At 39.7% G+C, this 22,283-nt stretch overlaps 1 protein-coding gene across 2 annotated transcripts in view; it reads right to left on the bottom strand.

Moving 5' to 3' along the window:
* Positions 1 to 22,283, bottom strand: part of tbx15 (T-box transcription factor 15) — a 47,782-nt gene that overhangs the window by 20,381 nt on the left and 5,118 nt on the right. For both annotated transcript variants that reach the window (XM_042494736.1, XM_042494737.1), the window contains exons 2-4: positions 18,180 to 18,387; positions 13,002 to 13,103; positions 2,741 to 2,912 (exon numbers count right to left, since the gene is read on the bottom strand). In XM_042494736.1, the coding sequence (XP_042350670.1) occupies positions 2,741 to 2,912; positions 13,002 to 13,103; positions 18,180 to 18,387 (482 nt within the window). The remainder of the gene's footprint in view (positions 1 to 2,740; positions 2,913 to 13,001; positions 13,104 to 18,179; positions 18,388 to 22,283) is intronic.

Consider the following 22,283-nt stretch of genomic DNA (forward strand, 5'->3'; position numbering starts at 1 on the left):
AAAGAAAAGCGTTTGCGTTTTTACTGAGGCATCTTTTCATTTCCAGAGTTATGCCACAAAAGCAGTTGTTTTGTACCAAGACATCGCTGCGTTGTTAGCAGGGAGTGATTGAACAGGTCATTTTAAGCATTTTTGTACCTAAATCTGACCCTAAGTTAGCTGCACCACTGTAGAAATTTAAAGTTTCAATGTATACGCTACATATCAACATACAAATGTAACATATCTGAGGTTTGCAGAAACGTACAACGCCAACATTCATTCTGGTGATCGGGCTTGACATCAAAACTGCAGTGACCATCTGAAGTTGTGTCTTCCTTCTTACTTTATTTAAGTCAGATATGCATTTTCCTTTTGTCGCCCTGATGTAGTTTCTACCAACACTTGACATCAACAACATGTTCTTTAGTTTGCTACTGCTAGTTTTCCATCCATGTTAACCAGCTACACATAAACTGCACAGAGGGCTGCTGAGAGCTCTCGTGCTGGAAACAGATCATTTAGGGTGCTGCAGTGCACAACATTTCCCTGACTAATACAAATGTGAAATTAATAATATTTAGCTTAATATTTTTATGGCTTTTACAACAGGTATAAACATAAGGAGCCAATGGAAGCTAATAATCAAAAGCTAACACAGTTTTCTTCCACCTTATATTGCCCCTTTCCCATGAAACTCATTTCTAACTATAGAGAAGCATAAAGTGCAAATAAGGGACTCACTTCAGCTCGCTGCCCACTTGCTGATTATATGTAAGGAAGGCAGTAAATCTAACAAATTGTGGTCTTACTTGTTGCATTACAGTTAAGTATTTCACCTATGAAACCGACATTACACATTTAGAGCGGCCAAGAACCAATAAGAGAGTTACTTTAGCTCGCCACCTCTGTTACTGACTGGCTGCAGGCGAGGCAGTAAATCAGGCAGATTGTGGTCAGACTTGAGTTTTAGCTCGGTGGTGTGGCTGCTGGAGCGCACTACAAATCAAATTCAATCATTAAGTGCCTTTAACGAAACCGTTTCATTACAGAACGCTCCACGGAGCCATGAAGGAAATGAATATTATATATTAAAAACAAGGGCAGGGGTTCAAATCCCAGACCTCTAATATCTCTCCATGCTAATCCTCAAACCTAATAATATTCAGTCAGGGTGGACCATCTTCAAACAGAGTGAGTGTGGCAGAGCACGCTGTCATGTGTGGCAGAAAATCAGTCTCACAGCTCCGTGACTCATGAAAGCATGAAGTCCGTGAAGCACCGTGTCAACTTTCCTTTCAAGCAAACGCATCAAAAACATTTCAGTCCAAAAAATTGCCTCACGGCTCCAACAGTGCGTTCATCTCTGCAGCACCATGAAGAGACATGAAGTATGAAGCACAGGAATTAAATAAATGAGTCACAGCTTGAACCCAAAAGTGTTTCAGCTGAAATATCTATCATCTTTCTTACAGGATCCAATGCAAGGTCAGACATTTATTTTGAAAGTACTGACATCTGATTGGCCTGGAGTCCAGGGCTTTTACACCAATGTTCAAGACCAACAAACAACCAAAACTGGTGCTTTTTAGTGAGCCATCGCTGTATTACCGGCAGCTTTTTTAGCCACCAAACATGGGTGTTTTTTAGCAACTATGCTATGTTTCAATTTGGGTTAGTCCCATTAAAGTGGATGCTTTCTCAACAAATAATGGCTGCTTTTCCAGCCAAGATAATGCCTCCTAAAAAACTGTGTGAGAGGGCAGAACGTGACAGAGCGCACTGTCATGCACTGCAGAAAATGAGTCTCACAGCTCTGAGACTCATGAAAGTAAAGTCAAATGCTTTGTCGTCTTTGTTGCAGAATCCCATGCAGGCTCAGAGATGTATTTTTAAAATACTGACATCTGACTGGTCCGGAGTCAAAGTCTTTTGCACCACTGTCCAAGACTGACAAACGACAAACATGTGTGTTTGAAGCCACTGTGGGTGATTATTAGCGACCCGTTTCTGTGTTCCTACCGGGGATAGTGCCCAGAAACACAGCTGTTTTTTTTTTTTAGATTCTTTTTGGGGATTTTTTTTGCCTTTACTTGATAGGACAAGTGTAGCATTACAGGAGAAGAGAGAGGGGATGACATGCAGCAGAGGGTCATGGGTGACGGACATAGGACATAGAATTTGTACATGGCTTTCTGCTCTACCAGGTGAGCTACTGGGCACCCAAATGCAACATTTTTTTAACAAGACGTTGCTGTGTTCCCAGCAGCTTTCTAGCCACCCAGCGTGTTTTTTTTTTTTTTTGTAACCTGTTGATGTGTTTCTACTGGGGATAGTACCATAAAAAGTGTTTTTTTGTTTTGTTTTTAATTTAAACAAATAACGGGTGCATTTTCAGCCAAGATGATGCCACCAAAAGTTAGTGTGAGAGGGCGGACTGTGGCAGAGCACACTGTCAGATATTGCAGAAAATCAGTCTTACAGCTCCGCGACTCATGAAAGGAAGTTCATCAGATGTCTGGAGGTCCAGGGATTTTAACATGATGTAACAGTTTGGTTTAAAATAATTTAAAATCATGAGACCTCTTTGTTGGTCTGATATCTGCATTAGCAAGCAATGCATGCAGAGGAAAAGTAAACACCACTGAGCGAGCTGAGGCTACAGCTACAGATCTAAATATAGTCGAGTCATATAAAGGCACAAGATGCCGTAACAAGATGTTCATGTTTGCAGCGTTCAGAAGAAGAAGAAGTCTCTTACGTGTCCCTGGTCGTCCAGCTCGTTGTTGGTGAGTTTGAGCTTGTCGAAACTGACCACCTGCCTCATCCAGGTGTCTCCTGAGGCCAGAGAGTCCGGGTGGATGTAAGCCCGCGGAGGCACCGGGGAGTCTGCGTTTCCCGCCACCATCCACTTGGAGCTGTGGTAAACATACCTGGAAGACAAGACCGGGAGACAAGATTAGATCAGTAAACAGGAGAATACTGAGGATCAGTCTAGGAAAGCTGCATATTGACATGCAAGGACAATATCAGATCTGAAGAAAGTGTAAGCAAGGTGTAGGTTTTGTTTAAACTTTGGGGGGACACATATGAAATGAAGGAGTCCTGTGACAGAACATTTTGAATGTCAAAACATTAAATTTCCTGCATTCTGGTGATTTTTTCCCTCAGCAGTTTGTGTCTTTTTGTGCATCAATTCATGGTGGAAATATCTTAAATTCTGTCAAAATAAAAGTCCAACTTAAAATAATGACAGTCAGTAATCCATAAATTATGTAGGTTTTCCCAACTGGATTTTCAAGCAGTTTTGTTCATCAAAGTTGATAACTCGACTTGAGTTTGCAAGAACATCAACTGCATCAGCAGTAAGTTAACAATCGTGCACTCTTTAATTCTACGTATTTGAAATGTTAATGCAAAGTGTAAAAGCACGATGCCATCCTACAACAACAACAACTACAACAACAACAACAATATTCTTCTCCTCAGCATAAATCACTCCAATCTCTGACACTAACTAAGTTTTTATTCCACAGCAGGTTAAAACAATCTACAGGACTATAATTCCCTGATCACTTTCCCTGTTTTGAAAACTCATTGACTCTCTGAGGGTGCTTCAGGGTTGAACGGGTTATTATAAAGACCGTGTGGATTTCAACAAGGCCAGGGCGCCTCTGATTTTTTCACTCTGCTGCAAAACAAACTCCAAACACTCGGCCACGTTGCCACAACAACGGCTTTAAGTACTCATCTGTTGTTTCTTAATTATGCTTGAAATTTTCTAAGAAGAGTGACATAAAATGTCCCATATGCAGTCACACGCTCAGCTGCATAGTTTCAATTAAGCACAGCCATAATATTTGATGATGCTGTGTGAGTTTGGGGCGTCCCACCCATTAAACAGCAGGGAGAGAGAAGAAAGGGAGAGAGAAAGAAACTGACTTTTACACTCAAGTCCACAAACCACCAGTCAATGCATTGTTTAAGAAACAGGAGATGAAAAGAAGGAAGATGAAGGACAAGAAAGGAGATGATGTGAGGGGAAAGGGAGAAATAAAAATGCAAGAAAAGGAAGAAACAAAGAGGAAAAGAAAGAAATGCATGGACAGAGAAAGTGCAGAAAGAAAAAGAAAGTTGGACAGAGACATCAAGAGAGATACAGAAAGAGAAAATGAGTGAGATCAATAGTCGATGGACAGAGAGATATGAAGAAAGGTGGAGCAGGAGAGGAAGAGGAGAGAGTGAGAGAGCGAGGTTGAGAGTGAGTGGAGGAGAGCGAGTGTGAAGCACAGCTGTTTGCCTTTAGTTCTGGCCCCGCGCTCGCTTGAAAGTGTTTTATCTGCAGCGTCTCTGCCAAAGTCATCACTCACTCCTGAAACATGGACAAAACTCTCATTTGGTCCTTTTGTTATTGCCTCCAAGGGCTGCACCACCCCGTTACACACACACGTGCACGCACGCACGCACACACGCACACAATATGAATGCATTCAGACACAAGCAAAACATCCATACTCAGCTTCTCTTCACCACAAAACACATACACACACATATTTTAAAATCAACAGGGGCGTCTCTAGACATCTTGGTAAACACACCCTCATTTCACCATATTGGAGGTAAAGTTAGCTCTACTGTATGTGGCTTTAACCCTTTGAATCCTGATTTAGAAAATTATTTTCAAAAAGTTGAAAATTGTATAGGGAGAAAAGAAAAAAGCTAGAAAAAAACTATATTTAAAATGATCATATTTACACATTTAAAATTAATTTGCATAATTATTACAATTTTTGAGCACTTTTCTATGTAATTTCCTTATTTTGTTTTTAATTGTATTATTGTTATTTATTTTTTCATTTTTTAATTTGTATTATTTGAACTTTTTAATAATTTCTTGCAAATTTTGGGAAAATTTCTTCTTTTGTTGCTCATTCCCTTCTTACCAAGAGGGCATAACATGGAAACAAATGTGTTATATTAGGTAAGATATATTTTTTTAGCCAGGCACCTGGTAGTTTATATAATTATATTTTTGCATCTAAATGCATTTACATTTGTGGCACTTGATGTGTCATTCATGACTCACTTTCCATATTTTACATCTTTATTCGTATTTGAGTGATCTTTGAGTTTTGCATCTAAAGAAACAAAAACCAACTCTTATTGAAAATATGTCACCCTAATAAAGAGCTTTTGAATGATGGACTTTAGTTTAACAATAGATTTATTTAAGTCAGAACTTTTCTTAAGTGGTTTCGACTTTGGGCACCGGAAACAAATTGCAGGCTGCATCTGCAAATGGTCTCAGTTAAGAGCTTAATGTCTAATGCTCTCTACAAAACCACATCGAAAAGCTTTTACTGGTATTTCTCTCTTTGTTCTGTCCTGTTTGTTGCACAATAAAAAATGTAGTCATCACAAGAATCCAGTTTTCACCAGACCTCCAGGAGGAGAAATAAGTCACATAATGAGCCCATCAATCCTTTTTTTCTTCTTTTGGATGTATTACATCTTTTGTGCAAATAAAGACAAATCTAAACTGAACTTAGAGACACAACCCAAATAGCCCTTATTGGCAGAGGTGTACATACTGGGGACAACACAAGGGACACATCTACCCTCAAAGAAATGTCTGCATTTCCACAAGTCATATTAAGCCCGTTTACACTGCCTGTTTGAAGTGGGAATATCACGCTGTTATGCCACTTGTTGTTCCGTGTAATAGGTGTGATTAGTTGTCTCGCCTTTGAGCCGGCAGTGAAGGTAGTAACTGCGCTGAACTGAGGTCTACATAAAAGAGAAAGGAGGCAGGACGGGTGAGACGTTCTGAGGACATATTATGTTTGTGACCCTCAGCAGGAGATTTAAGAAGCAGCTATCAGCAGTTAGCAGCTACTCGAAGAAGAACAGCAGCTGAAAATGTCAAACTGGGAAAACTATGAGATTCAGGAGATCCTTACCATCGGAGGACGAGAGCAGACGCCATATAACAGAGACGGTGAATAATTATTGTTGCCGTGTTATGTAACTGTTATTCTTTTGAAAGAGCTACTGATGTGTGTGTTATTTGTCACACTAGAGGCAGATGCTGTTGTGTTAAACCTGTCATGCCTCTTTTGCTTCCACGATTCTGGCATGCTGTCTAAAATCACACACCGGAGGGGAATGATGCTGCCGTTGTTTGCTTTTGTGTCAAAATGCAAAGCCGACGTAAAGAAGGGACCCTATAACGGGATCTCTGTGTAAAAAGGGGTGTTGTGACTTTTACAACAAGATGTCTTATTCCTTGAATTGTTTCTCTCTGTAGCTTGGTTTGCTCTTTTACTGTCCAGTAAGACATGCAGGCTGTTTGCTGCTCATGCTGAGTTTATTTCAAACAACCAGGAAATGAGAAACACACATTTCCTGTGTGTGTCAGAGAGCGACCACACGGCAAGTTTGAAGTTATAAGAACCTACGATACAATATCACAATTACGCATCAAGTGGTTTTACATTCTCTCCTTAAAACCTTAACTTAAAAAACTTAACTGGAAAACAAAAAAAGTCTTGTTACTAGAGTTTTGTTGTAACATAAAATACAGAGATGTAAAATATGTGTTTGTCTTAATAAAAAATATTTTTGCTGACTGTTAAACAAATATCTTTTATCTACTATATCTAATACCAAGCACACACGTCCAAACATAGCTCTGACTTTTGACCTTGACACACATACACACACAAACACACACACACACACACACACACAGAGGGTGCCAGGCGTTTCTGTAATTTCCTGTTTGGAGTGCTGTTTAGGGTTACGCTCGGCGTAGCAGGGAAAGTGTTAAAGAAGGAGGAAACTTTAGCCCCAAACAGGACTGGAAATCTGATTAGTCCCCCCGCTTTCATCTTTCATAAATCTGCCATCTGGCACCGGCACGATCAATAAAGACTGGACTTTATGTGACACTCTTACTGGACAGATGGGGGGCAGGGGTGACGGAGGAGGCGGAGGAGGAGGAGGAGGAAGAGGAGGAAGAGGAGGAGAGAGGGGGTCCTTTCCCGTCTTAGCCAACACCAAACCACACAGCTGACAAAACCAAACTGCAGTACACACTCTGTGTCTCTCTCTCTTTCTCTCAAAAACACACAACAGCATCTACTGGGACAAACACACACGCAGAAACACACACACTATTCAGACAGCAAAAACAGGTTGTAAATGTGTGTGCGTTCTCAGCTCATCACATGTGTACTGTAAAAACACACACGCACACACATTGACACAGTTGCCAAACCCAGGCTGTATATTGGGTTACTGCACTGACAGAGTAAATATTACTATTGAATTACCATTCAGGGTTGACTGGTGTGTGCGCTCTGATTGTGTGTGTTTGTGTGTGTGTGTGTGTGTGTGTGTGTGTGTGTGTGTGTGTGTTTGTTCGTGGATTCTTATTCTTATGAGGACCAAACGTCCTCACTCACAAAGACAGATAAATTCCGCGTAGAGCCAGTTTCAGAGTAGGAGCAGTGTTTTTAGGATTATTGTTGCGGTGGACCGGTCCGGCAGCATGTGCATTTGAGTGCATGCATGAGTGTATCTCACTGGCTAGCTAATCGTTGCTCACACTCACACTCACACAGTGATTACCGCTGATAATGCAGCCCAATCGCCAGAAGAAGCTGTCGGCATTGTACATTTCTGCAAATCACAAATATGTTACATTTGCGTGTTTAATGCACATCATAACATTTCTAAAGTGACGTAGTTTATTCGCTGACTTTGTCTTGAGGAGGTGGAGCTTTGGGATGGTGGATGGTGTGGCACCTTGGCGAGACGTTTGCCAAGTTACAGACTCTTTTCAAGACAACAAAACAACAATCTGGTTGTTTTTCTAGCAAGTCATCACTCTAATTCCAGTTTCTTTTTATCCACCAAATGTGGTTGTTTTTTAGGAACCTGTTGCTGTTTTTCCAACAGGAATAGTGCCAATAAAAGTGATTGTTATTTTCGAGACATCATTGCGTCTCCTGCTGAAATTGTCTCACTAAAACTAGTTATTTAAAGCCCAAACATCATATTTTCTAAACCATTACCAAGTGGATTTTGCACCTAAACCTAAACGTTAAACAGACGCGACAGATTTTGTCCGACCACGTTCTCAACTGATGCCGTTTCTTGGCGTATTGAGCAGCCATGGCAGCTGATGTCCGGCGGTGTATAATAATATGAACATTGCTGTCTGGCCGCGTTCCCAGCTGACGCCGTCCAGCTGCATTTCATGCGAACGTGAAAGGTGTTTTTGGCGTTGGGATCTTACATCAAAAGCACTGACAAAGCCGTGATATTTGACAACTTCAGAATGAGAACGGGCTAAATGTGAATGTGTGTGTTTTATCTCCTTAGTGCTTCCTATTTTGAGTGCGTGTTGCTCTGTTTCTGGTAATATGAGGACCAAATGTCCTCGCAAAGGTGGATCAAAAAAGGAAAAGAAAATTCAGTTTGATGTAACTTTTCCAGTCCTCACTTTGACATGGGAACAGTTTAAACTTGAGTTCATTGGATTGATGTTAAAAGTCCACAACGGAACTTAAAAAACAGCATAAATGCTTGTAGAAGTGTTTGTGTGTTTTATTCCTTTTGAATGTGTGTGTGTGTGTGTGTGTGTGTGTGTGTTGAAGCAGAGCTGCAACATGCTCTGACACACAGTTAAAGGAATGAGGTATGTTTGAAGAGCCAGACAGCCCCCACGTTCAGCGGCTCGAGCTCAGAGCAAACCGAGCGACTGTCCACATAAAAGAGCTGTAATATATGGAGATTTAATGAGCGTGGTACCAATGAGACGTTCCTAAAGAGGGGCAGGGAGCCCAAGTAAAGCAAGTCCATTCCAATAAAGACCGTATTTCCAGACCCCAAACTCCCCAGGCCTGTGAGACACACCAGTGACAGCTCCCAGCTCAGTTTGCAAAGGACTGTGGTGAATTCCCCAGCCAGGAAGAAAATCCTATTTAATTTTACAAGATCTTTTGGCCTCTAAAAATCCTCCATGATGTCTTGGATCGCCGGTGGGGGAGCGGGGAGAGGCGGCAGGGCAGAACGCCTGCTACGCTCTGGTGGAAAACTTTACATTAATAAACAACGATATGATTTAAGGAAGGTCGATTTAAATGCACACATCGCAGAAGTCACTTTATTTATGTGCAATGTTTGTTTTTATGCAGACGACCCTGTTTTTCTTTCATAAATCTGACTTGACATGAGTGGGAAGAGTCTTTTCTGTGTTTCCTTTTGAGATGACAGAGCTGTGTTGAGCCCAGAGAGGGGGGATGTATCTGTGGCATTCTCAGCCTTTAATTAAATATTCACTCACCTCATAACAATGCATGAAAACAAAACTGACTCCCTGTAAACATGTTTTATGTCACTCTGCTTTAAAATGTGCTCACCAGCTGCAAGAATGTCCTTCAAAACACTGCTGGTACACTCAATACACCACTGAGAACACACACACACACACACACACACACACACACACACACACACACACACACACACACACACACACACACACACACACACACACACGCGCGCCACTCAACTGCACACACACACACACACACACACACACACACGCGTGACTCAACTGACCCTGTTACGCAACTGTGTTTAAATATGTATCATGTCTCACAAAGTGAATTATCATCAGGAATTTCTAGGATATGTGTTTTTTGGGGACATTGTGATACATCAGGTGTTACTAGTCCTCATTGCAGATTTAAATTCTGTCTTTTCAGTTTTGACCTTGAGACAAAACTTGTCTGCACTTGCATGAAATGGTGTCATTACATTTAAATTTAGTGCATAAGTTTGGTGATAATCTATATTTATCTTACTATCAACAAAATAAAATCCCATTTCTTATTCCTCTCTGCTATGGAGCTCCATTGTTGTACTCAAAGAAATCTCCACAAATTGGGAAATCAGTGAGGTCCAGGAGCTCCTTACCCTCCGAGCAGGACGAGATCAACCGCAGTATAACAAAGGCATTAAATAAATGTTATTTCCATGTTATTCCATTGTTATTGTTTGTAAACTGTGCCGATTTATGTCACACTAGAAGCTGACGCTGTTGTGTTAAACGTCACGCCTGTCACATCTCTTTTGATTTCACTATGCCACGATGTTGTCTAAAATCACACACTGGATCGGCGTGGTGCTGCTGTTGTTTGGTTCTGTGTAAAAATGCAAAGAAAGCATAAAAAGGACTTTGTAGCAGCTCTAGAGCACGATCGCCCGTGCTTCAGAGGGTGAACACAGGTGTTGCTGCACAGACAATGTGAGGAGAAGTAAATGTTTTTTGAACATTAAAGCATGAAAACATGTCGTAGAGACCAAAAATATGAGCTTGAACTTAAAAATGAGCAGAAAAGGTTGTCTTTAAAGATCAAGAATGGGTGATGCAATACTTAGAAACTGCACATAACAGAGGAGAATCCATGTGGTCACAAACCACACGAGCATCAACTGCACATGTGCTAGAAAAGTAAACCTGACGCCTGTTTTGTGCACCGTCGGGGTCACTCGAACCCTTGCAGCCACAGTGCAGCAGAGGCTGTGATTTGGTCTCAATTTGTGGTTATTTTCAGAACAGTTGCAGACAATGTCCCTCACAGTCTTAGTAATATTTTAGCTTGTATATGTTTTCTGTTCTCTAGCTCTTTAATTTTTTTATTGCATTTGAATGCCCTTGTATAATTAATTTCTTTTGCACGATGTCTCGTTGCTTTTGATGCTTTATGTAGAGCGCTTTGAATTCCGTTGTTGCTGAAATCTGCTATTTAAATAAACTCGCCTCGCCTCACTTGCAAAAAAAATACATTTATTGCTACATTTCAGTAACTAGACATTCAACAATTAAAAAAACAGCTTTTTGCCAGATGAAGGTCTAGTTACCAAAACTACGCAATAATGTATTTCTTTTGCAATTCTGTGCAGAAGTTTGTTGACAAATTTTCATGGAATTTAAAAAATATTTATAGCATACTGGCAGTCATGTCCTCTCAGGTTAACCCTTTGAAACCTGCAATGAGCAACTTAAGATGAAATTAGAAAAAAATTGTAAAAAGTATAATTACCTAAAAATTATGAGAAACAAAGAAAAAAATGTGGGGCCCTAACAAACAAGGAAATGACCTGAAAAAATGCTTAAAAAATAATAATAAATATGGGGCAGCTGCAGGTTCGAGTCTGGCCTCAGCCCTTTGCTGCATGTCATCCCTCTCTCTTCCCCTCTCACACCATATCGGTCCTATCCAATAAAGGCCCTTACAAAATATCTTTAAAAATAAATAAATAAATAAATAAATAAATAAATAAGAAGAAATCAATAAATTAATTTCAAATATATAATTCTGATATTAATGAATATTGTTTTTTGGACATTTTTTCAAAAGTTTTTTTCCAAAACTACAAATTTCTTGCAATTTGCAGAACAGTTCTAACCAAGTTATTTTTTTTTACATGTTTTTAGAAGAAAGCAAAACAATTTGCTCAGATTCTGAAGGTTTAAATACGTGTCAAAGGCGTCTGAATGCACCATAAGAAAAGTCACGTTGATGCGGGTTTCAAAGGGCTCATAGTGCCACCTTTACTAAATGAGGTTCATCTGTCTGGTTCGTTGTTTCATGATTGTCTCAAATATGTTTTGAAGGCTGTTTTTGCTTAAAAATATATATTAAAGTCAGCCATCTTTTCTAAATATCAGCACAAAAATCTATCTATTGGCAGCTTTGATACAAAAACAGCAGCGTCAGCTCTCAGAAGGCCTTTGCTGGTTAAATGTAATGAGGCAGCTCTGTGTTTTTTGCCACATTATCACTTCATCACACACACTAACAGCCAGCGTCTGCATCAGCTTCAATAAAACCAGACACAACCTCTGAATACGCAGGTAAACTCACACACTTCTCTTCATCATCTCACTTCTTCGCTTCTGTCACAATATCTGAAAATATCACCTGAAAAACCATAAAAGTAACTCCATAAAACTTCCACAGTGAACCACGACAGCAGCTGCAGGTAAACGTGCAGCAACTTTTCTTTCCATCTCGCCGTCATTTTTTCCCGTTTCCGTCATTAGACCTGAATGTTGAGAGTTATCCTATTTGCAGCCTCTGGCTCTGCTGCTCGGCCAGTGGGATGATGAATACATTTCAATCTCCTCTCTCTGGCTCCGACTTCTGGGACCTGAACCGCGGGCCAGGATATCAGTCTTATTACATATCCAGAGAGATCCATCACACACAAGGCTTCCTCCAGCACATGCACACTTTAATCACTCTCGCTTCACTTCAAGGATGCAAATGATGGGGAGTAACTGCTTTCTCTGTGCTGCCAAGAAGAAGACAGGAACACATCACGTAGCACGTTATAAGAAATCTGAAAAATGAGGCTGGAATATCTTTTGTTCAGCCTGAATCCTGTTACCAACCCGACGTGAGAAATGGCATGAAGATGAGAAAAATCCAACTGGGTCAAAATGTTTATGCTCGGCCCGACATTTGAGATTCATCCAGGAAAATAAGAGCTTGGTGCTCCAGCTGAAGCAGAGGAGGGGGCTCGCTCCTGCATTTACACATGCAGATATGACTGTGCATACGGCAGCGCACTTAACAAAGCATTTCTACAGACTGCAGGATGAAGAGGCTGAGAGCTTTTATTTCGTGCTGTTGTGCAGCATTTCTGTCATGCCTATGGGGGAAATACTGTACTATTACTCAGCGTTTTCTCTGCAGTGTAATTCTCGTCATGGCTGAGACGCATCTGAAACAGCATTCAGACCATCATGGGACATTAAACTCCCCACAGAAACCCAAAAGAATGAAATCATTTTGGTTTTGCAGCAGTTTGGGAGGGAAGCAAAAGGGCAGGGGACATATATAAAATGTGAAAAGACAATTAAATGTCTCTCTGCTCTGAAAGACACTGAAGAGCTGGCGGACATTCACACTCATTCATGTGTTTGTGTGTGTCGGAGGTACCTGTATCTCTTATTGTCCACAGGCACGATGTCCATGGCGATGTAATACTGCTGATGGGGGTCCAGACCGGCGATCTTCACTCGCATGGCAGGAAACATCCTCCTGAAGGGGAGAAAACAACCGTTAATCTGATGGAGTGATTCTGTCTCCCTCATTCTGTTGTTTAAATTAACTCTTTGAAACCGATATCAGTTGTGTTGCGCTGCGTTCGAGGCCTTTCACACACTATTTAACCTTTTGAAACCTTTGCATATTGGTTTGACTTCTGGGGATAAAAAAGTGCAAGACAAACTTGGCAAGAAATGCTGTAACTGCAAAAAATTAGTAAAAGGTGACAAGGAAATTACCTAAAAATAGGTCTAAAAAGAGGAGGATTATTTAAAAAATGTATCCAGAAAATAGGCCTTTTTTGGTTATTTATTTATTTACTTATTACTTTTTTGCTTATTTTCAGGTAATTTTGTAACTTTTTTTTTTTTGCTAATTTCTGGGCCATGTCTTGTTTAGTTGCATTGCCTTCTCTTCATGTTTTTTAAATAATTCAAACCAATTTGCTCAGGTCTTAAAGGGTTAAGAAAAGAGCTGAAAAAAAAAATACTAAAACCAGACTGATGAACTCAGCAGCTGTTATAAAGCAGCCTCACCCAGAACACATATTCAGAGGTAAAGTAACACATACCTGCATTTAATCGATTTAGGAAGGTTAAAAAAACACATGTACACTCAAAATCAAACTCAGATTTCATGTCTGTTATCTGCAGCTGTGGTCGAGGAAGAGCGAAAAAAGGTACCAAAACATACATTTTTTTATTTTTGTGTTTTCTGTCTCGGCACATCAGAGTTTTGATAACAATCACAAAAATGCTGAGAACTACCCGGATCAAGAAAAACAAGGTGTAGGTTTTGTTTCAGAAGTTGGGGAACACTTATGAAACGGGGGTTTGGGAGATTCACTTACTTTCCTGCATTCTGGTGAATTTTTACGCACTTTTTTATGGTTAAAATTTATTTATGTGAAAGGAAAACACAAAATTCAGGTGACCATTCAAAATATAAAATTATAATTAAATGTAATGCAGTAAGGCTCTCTGCCATTCTGCTTCGTTTTCAGGTGTTTAATCTCCTGGACAAGCGCATTTAGTTTTGTTACAAAAGTGTGGGGGACACAAAAAAATGGCAGTTTGGTGGTCCTCACTCAGTTAAATTTGAGCATCTATAACTTCATTTCCTATATTCTGGTGAAGTCCTATTCACAGTGGAAATCAATATATGTAGGAGGACACTTATGAAACTGCATTAAACACTTAATTTTTTGCATTCTGGTAAAATTTTATGTGCAGGTTTGTGATTTTTCTGTATTAATTTATGGGGTAAATGTCTTAAATTTTGTCCAAAGTCCTCTGCTACTTTCATGGTTTTACTGGAGAGACAAATGTACATGTTGTGGATATTGAGACGGACGTGTCCGCTGCGTCCTCCTCAAAATCTACACCTATGATGACAAACAAACAGTTCAGATTGGCAAACATTATTATTTCTCTAGAAAACAAATGTACGTCCTTCTCCAGAAATTTTTAACAACATAAATGACCTCTAAACACGGTAGGCCCTATTTTTTAATATCAGGTTGCCTCATGAAAAGGCACGAAATCCCAAAATAAACTACCGTAACAAAGAACATCTCACGTGTTACAACTTGATAAAAAGCAGGAGCATCTTTGAAGTCAAAAGTGCTGCGACACACTGCAGATCCTTCACTCTCAATGATACTGATTTTTATGAATATTTGACACTTTTGATTTTCAGAAATATTTGAGCAGTGGATCATTGAGACTGTTACATGAGAAGAACTACTGGATGAACGTACGGGTGCACGTTTGTTTCTACACTGATGGAGCACACGTGAAAGAGGCGGTTTAGGGGGGTCCTCCGCTAGAAAACTTTAAGCACCTAATACTTATTTTTCTGCAATTATTTGTGCCTTTTCTGCATTGAGTTATAGTATAAATATACATATATGTATTATAGAAACTACTAGTAATATTTTTTTTCTTATAAGATAAACACGAGTGTGTAATAAGTAGTATAAGTAATGGTTAGAATTGTAAATATTAGGTGTATGTGTATGTGTACATCGGTGTATATATGACAAACCTTGCATTTATGCAGGGGAGTTTTTGAAAACAGTTTAATTATGTAATAGACGGGTAGGATTAAACAAGTTTCTCCCTTTCACACATTTTAATTGATGTAATCTGCAGATGGAATTCATCATGTCATTTTTTTCTCTCTTATTGAATTAACTACTGTTTTTGTTGTATTTGACATAAATTAAGCCATCAATCAATCAATCAATTTTTTAAATGTATTTTTATTTTCCTGCGCCCCCCCCCCAAAAAAATCTACACATTGGATTTACTGGTAAATGATACGACTGTAGCCAGTGAATAAAAGATACACACTGTTGAGTATGTGGAAATCTAACTGGTGAGATTTTAGTTGCATTCACACAGAAAATGTGTTTTTTTTCCCCCCTTGAGTCAGATATCTGTCTTCACTCTGTCAGACTTAAATCAACAAACACCAAACTGAGATAAACACGGTGATATTTGTGAGCAAACGCAGAAAGAAGACATTGAAGGTGTCCCAATTAAAAAACATATTTGAGAAATATTTCACAAACTTTGTTTTATTTTTTGTTTTGTGTCTGTGGTTAATTTTTGTTGCATTTGCATTCTTTTTTTCCCAAGTAGTTTCAAACTCGCTGGTCCTGATGGGCTCCTTAAATTGAAGATTGACTTTAATCCATCCAGACTTAAAAAGTGGAAAATCTTCTCTGCAGCTTTTGGTCGATTGTAGTTCAGCATTTTAAGGGCTTATAGTCCTCAACTTTACTAAATAAAATCAAATAAATCAACTTTACTGTAAGAGCTTTGTGAACATCATTATCCTGAATGACTCTGACTCCTTGGATTTATGAAAAATATACGTTATTTTGCTTTTATCTTAAACAGAAAAATCTTTTCAGTGTCACTTAAATCTTGTTCCTTTGACCATTTCCATAATTTTTACCCTTTTGTTCCACATTATCAAGCCACTCTGACCTCTGACCTTTGTACTGAAGAGATTTGGGAATTATTTAAAGTTTTATTTTATCATGACATTTCAAAACTGTCATTTTATTTTAAAAAAATTATTTATATAAATAAATGTATTTTTATCCTTGGAATATTTTTTTTAGCAACCAGCTCCTCCTGTTTTGAGGCTGCAGCCTGCCCCTGCAAAAACCCCATGAAAATTACAATCTAAAAAAAGAACCCCCAAAATCTCGGAAGCTTTATTAACAGTCTGTATGTGGAGAGGGAGACATTTCAACTTAATTCCTCGTTTTGCACTTCAAACGCTGCATTTTTCCCCATTTCATTTAATGGTCGTAAATCCGGGCCTGCGTAATGAGAACAGAGGGCTGCAGTTCTTGCTTCGCTTCTCTTCGCGGATTTATGAGCTTATTATGAGCAGGCCGTGAAATACACACGGCGACGGTCGTGTCCGCCTTCACTCCGCTTCAGCGCAAAAAAATGATTGTTGCTCTATTTATGAGCTGATTGCCAATTTAAAGTCAATTCATAAAAACAGCCGAGTGCAGCCTGTAACGCAGATTACGATCAGAGGTCCGAGCAAAGAGGAGGAGCTGAAGAACCACTGGACTCATTTTGCAGAAAAAAAAATCAGGTTAAAATATAAAGATTGACTATTTTGAAGAATAAATATAAAAGAAAAATACACACATTTTCAAATAATGATGTGATGATGAATTTAATCTCACATCCGTTTTACCAGCGAGGTTCTCCCGCTGCTCTGGATGAAAAAATATTTAGTGTACTTGATAACACTGACTTGCTTATATATCAGAGCGGATTTCTTTCTTTCTTTATTTATTTATTTATTGTTTTGCTATATGAAATATTTCACACATAAAACGCGTTTTAGCACATGCAAAGTAGATCTAAAGCATTCTGAAGTTGTAAAAAATGTAGTTTTTAATCCGCCGTAAAGGCTTTTCCTCCTTACAAAATACAAAGTAAATACGCGCTAAGAAACCAATTCCCTTCCAAAGTCCAAACACTAAACTACAACAAAGAAACGTTTCGTCTAATAAACATTTTTCGTACAAAAGCAAAGCTTTTTGGAAACTGTCTGACCTCCCTGAGAGCGTTTGTTCACTTCATCTAAGAACCAACAGCTTTAAAGGCTCAACACGATAATAAAGAGCGTGTTAAAGGGCTATTTGCGTTAAGTTGAAGCGGCATAAGGCCTAATGTCAGTCATGCCGATTGATGTGAACAGAGGGTCGAGATGTCAGTGGAAATGTGCGGCGCTCCGGGTGCGCGGGGGGAGCGCAGCAGACTGCGCGGAAAGGTCCTTCCTGCAGGATCTGCAGGTCAACTCGTGCGCGTGCTCTGGGTTTGTAATGTTGGCCCGAGAGAGCGAGAAAAACACGGAACACGTTACAGAGAGATTAATTAGAACCAGTCCTCGTGATTCTCCGACACCAGGAGGAACCTGCCGCCTCACGAACCGAAAGGCCCGAACTCAACACACACACACACACACACACTCAGAGAAAGTCAGAGAAAGAGAGAGAGAGAGAGAGAGAGAGATGAGAGAGAGAGAGAGAGAGATAGAGAGAGAGAGAGAGAGAAGAGAGGCCTGCATGTGCAACACATTAACACCCTCCAAACAGAGCTCTGAGGTGTGTGTGTGCGTGTGTGTCTGTGTGTGAGTAACTGTGGTTATTTCTCTGAAAATGTGAAAATGACACATTTTTGTGTGTTTGTGGCTCGTTGCATGAGCAGATTTTCATTTTACGCATGTGATAAATCTGTGCGTTTGTGTGTGTGGAGTGCGAGTTCACGTTAACTAACAGGAAATTTGCTAAAATGGTTCCTTATCAAAATGATATACTCTTTTTACAGCTTCAACTCTTCAAATAGTTTAAAAAAAAAAAAAATTACTGAGCGTGAAGGTTCTAAAATCGCCTTTTAAGCACAGTTGGCGCTCAGTCTGTCTGCGCCATGAGTCCCCTGCAGAGCTGCACGTACACCCTCTGACCTTCTCTCTCTCTCTCTCTTTGTGTGTGTGTGTGTGTGTGTGTGTGTGTGCGTGCGTCAGGCCTACCTGCCGGCCTTAGTGATGATCATCTCCGTGCCGATGTCATGGAAGCGCTTCCACAGGTCTGCGCACTGCAGCTCCACCTGGATCTCCTCCATGGATGCCGGGGGCGACGGTTCACAGGGCACCGGGGCCAGCTCGGCAGGTGAGCCGAAGGAACACGACGTCCTCTCGGCCAGACCTTCTCCGTCCGAGCCGGGACTCGCCTCCGAGTCTGAGGGGAGAATGAGGAAGATGATGAGAAGGCAGCTCTGAAACAGTGGAATTAATATGCTGCTTACGCAGGAAACTTGGCGCAATGAGAAAGCGCAGCGGTTCTCTCCGCTGACTCCAAATCACCTGCCGTCTGCAGCTTGGAGAGCAGCGGCCTGACTTTGGCTCGCTCTCTTAGCTCGTCATGGAGTCCTGGGCTGATGTCAAAAGCAGAATAAATGTTGCGTAAAGTCTTTGAAATGCGATGTAGAAAATATAAATTTTAAATTGGGCCACACAATGAAGGATTCCGATGGGAGGCGTTCTGCAAATGAAGTTTCCCTTCAAGTGCTCCTCCTGGAGCGACTTTAACAGACTGACCATTCAGAGTCATCAACACAACGTTTGAGCAGATAAAAACCTGCAGACCTACAGGAGAGCTTTCCATCCGCCTGAGACTCAAACTCACGCAGACACCAACCAGCATGACCTCAGCCTCCTACTCATTTAACTAAGTCACTTTATTTAAACCAACACGACGTGGTGGACAAAATAACAGGAACATCTGACAGTCGCGCTAGAGTTACAGCCTTATTAACCATCTAAAACAAATATCGCGGTTTCACGGTTTCAATACTGTATAGTGTGCAATATTGCATATATGTTAATAGTTGTTAAATTCAAGTAATATTTTCTGTATTTTTTGTATTTTATATTCTCCTCTTCCATGTAACAAGTGAATTTCCGCAGTGTGTGGATAAATAAATATAGCTATATAATCTTATCTTTAAAAATATATATTATTATAGCAGTTTAAAAAGGAAGATGTTTCATTTGATTGAACTTTTTTTTAACTTCAATTGAAACTTGAACCATTTTAAATGGACATATGTCTAAAAACTACCTTTTGAAAATAACCAAAATTAATGTCAGATTCAAAGTCCTGTTGCATTTTTCAATACCAAATATACACGTTATGATAACTGTCAACTTTTATACCACTAAATACCTTGAAAAGTGGTGTATTGATGCAATCGCGCACACAACTTAAAAATAAACTATTGGTTTTAACTTTAAAATGTTAGCATCAGTGCTGCCTTGAATTTGAGAAGACAAGTTGAGTCTGTACAAAATTACCTCAACTTGTCTTCTCAAAGTCAATCAACTTAAAAATCTAAGCCAGACCCAGATACTAACTTTTTCAAGTTAAAACAAAATTGTTTATTTTTTACAGTGCATGACCTCTGTGAAGTTACAAAGTTCAGTTTGCAGAGAAGGTTTTCCTTTTGGTCCCACACATGCATTTCCATGGTTATCTGCACCATATTATTTAATCTAAAAAAAAAAAAAACCCAAAAGTGATCTTTTTCTTTAAAGTGAAACAGGAAATTAAAAATTATACCAGATTTCAAATCCAACCAACTTTTTGATGATTAATAATAACACTTTTTCAACATCAAAATCCACTTATACTTCAAGAAAAAAACATTATTCCACTTGACTCTGACCTTTAAATGTCACTTGACACATGTGTGAAGTTATTTTTAAAATACAATGGAAAACTTTTTGGGGTTACATATCATAGTTTTTCCAGCTGGGATGTCTGACACCTCAAAACTGCACTTCACCCAGATAAAACTCGTATAAGATCACCACATAATATCTCCTCTTTCACTTTTCTCCGAAATAGTTTACAGCTGAATATCCTACACCACCGCCACCCAAAAAAACATTTTAAAAAAGAATCCAATAATGTATTATTTATTGGGAGCCCTGACACGAGGAGGTTGACTTGGCAGACTAAGGGCACACAAATATGGTTATGCAAATGCAGAGCTGCTGAGAGACTGGACAGAGTCCCAGGCGAGAAAAACCGCCGCAGCGCAGGCCGAGCCAACCCGGCTGGAAACAAGAGCACGGAGAGGAGTGATGGAGATAGGAAGGAGGAGGAGAGGAGAGGATGGAGGGGAGAGGGGGGGAGAGGAGGGGGAGGAGGCGCTGTAATGACCACAGAGACACAGAAAGACTTTCCATCATCTTCTTGGGAGATCCTTCCAGTGTCACTGCAGCCAGAGAGGACTGTCACACATGATTACTTTCCCCCCTTTCTTCTGCTTTTTAACACACACACACACACACACACACACACACACACACACACACACACACACACACACAGTCAGTCAGTTCAGCTGCCTCCTCGCTCTCTATAAAAACACTTAGTACAACATGCTGCTAGTGTTACAGGAAGAGGATGGACGGCTCAAATCCCAACAAAAAAACTATGAGCCTGCAGTGTTGTAATGTAATCTTCACATGGGGCCAATAAGATTAGATCTCACAAACAGGCGTTTAATTTGAGAGGGAGAGCAGGGGACATCTGATTGTTCTGGAGATTCATTTATACACTCCGTACAGGCTGTGTATATATATATATATAATGTCTGTGTGTGTGTGTGTGTGTGTGTGTGTGTGTGAGCGTGTCCTGTGTATGTTAAACAGAGGTGGGCTAAACCTGTTTTATGCATCTGTTTTAATCATTTGTTTTTGTATTCCAGAATTTTACAGAACATTTGACTTTAAAATAATAAATAAAATGCTGAACTGTTTTCTTTGAGCTATGCACTGTAAAATCTGACAAGTTGATTTTACTTAAAGAAAAGAATCTAGGAAACCGATTGCCTTGAAAAATAAAAGTAAATGTAATTACTAGATTTATTTGTCGAATAGTGTATAAACGAATTCATTTATACACTACATGATACTACGCCCCTGGATACATTATATTTTCATAGCAAATACCTTAAAACTTTACATTTATTTACCTATGGTGTTGTGAGGAACAGACAACACTTTGTTATGGGTTGGAAAATATGTACAAATATATAAAATATGTTTTGGCCTAAAATACCCTATTTTGGGGGCACTATCCCAGCAAAACACTCCACGTTTGATGCTTTAAAAGCTGCTGGAAAATGCAGCAATGAATTGCTAAATTGCAGCCAGGCGTCACATTTCTCAGCCCAACTGCCAGAATAAATGTTGGCATTGTACATTTCAAACCATGCAGACATTTGTACATTAGCTGATAAGTTAAAACTTTACAGTTGTTTAAATTTCAACAAGCTTAATATGTGGTTATGTTGAGGCACCAACAATGTAATAGTTAGGAAAGATTGTGTTTTGGCTTGAAATACCTGCTTTTGTTGCACAATTCCTGCTGGAAAAGCAGTGATGTCTCACTAAAAAAAAAAGACCAGTTTTGGTTGTTTTTTGGCCCAGAGCAGCGGTCTGCAGCTGTGCAGGCGCCTAAATGACTATGTACATCACTCAGATAAGCTACATGAAACCAAATGTAAGGTACTTATGCTTTGCAGAAATGTAGAATGGAAACATTTTCCTCTGGAAATATCAGCGGGTCAGTGTCATCCATATAATGGAGGACCATTTGAATAAAAATATCAGAAAGTGTGAATAAATTATAATTTAAAGGCCTAAACTTTGTCTCTCTACTCCAATCAATTGCAATCAATCAAATATTTTTTGGCGTTTTTATAATAATCTTAACACTTTCCAACTGTGACAGAAATTCGACATCTCATAAAAAGATAAGAGACCTCTGATAATCCAAACTGAAATCTGCTTGAATATTTGCAACAAACACAGCCTGAAAAGACACACTGAGAGACATCATATCTACTACAAACATCTGAAACTGGATGTTTTGGAGCATGAAGACGCATTCCAGACTTCAGTAAGCAAAAAGCGGACGATTAAAGACGATAATTTGGCAAAAAAAAAAAAAAAAAAAAACGCCTCCGAAATGCGGAGGACCGAAACGTCGGCCAAGCAGGAGCCGCCTGGACTCCCTGTCATCAGGCTGAAGGACCTGTCCTCCGACACTCACCACACACACAC

This window comes from Plectropomus leopardus, chromosome 10, assembly GCF_008729295.1.
Source record: "Plectropomus leopardus isolate mb chromosome 10, YSFRI_Pleo_2.0, whole genome shotgun sequence".
Classification (NCBI taxonomy): domain Eukaryota; kingdom Metazoa; phylum Chordata; class Actinopteri; order Perciformes; family Serranidae; genus Plectropomus; species Plectropomus leopardus.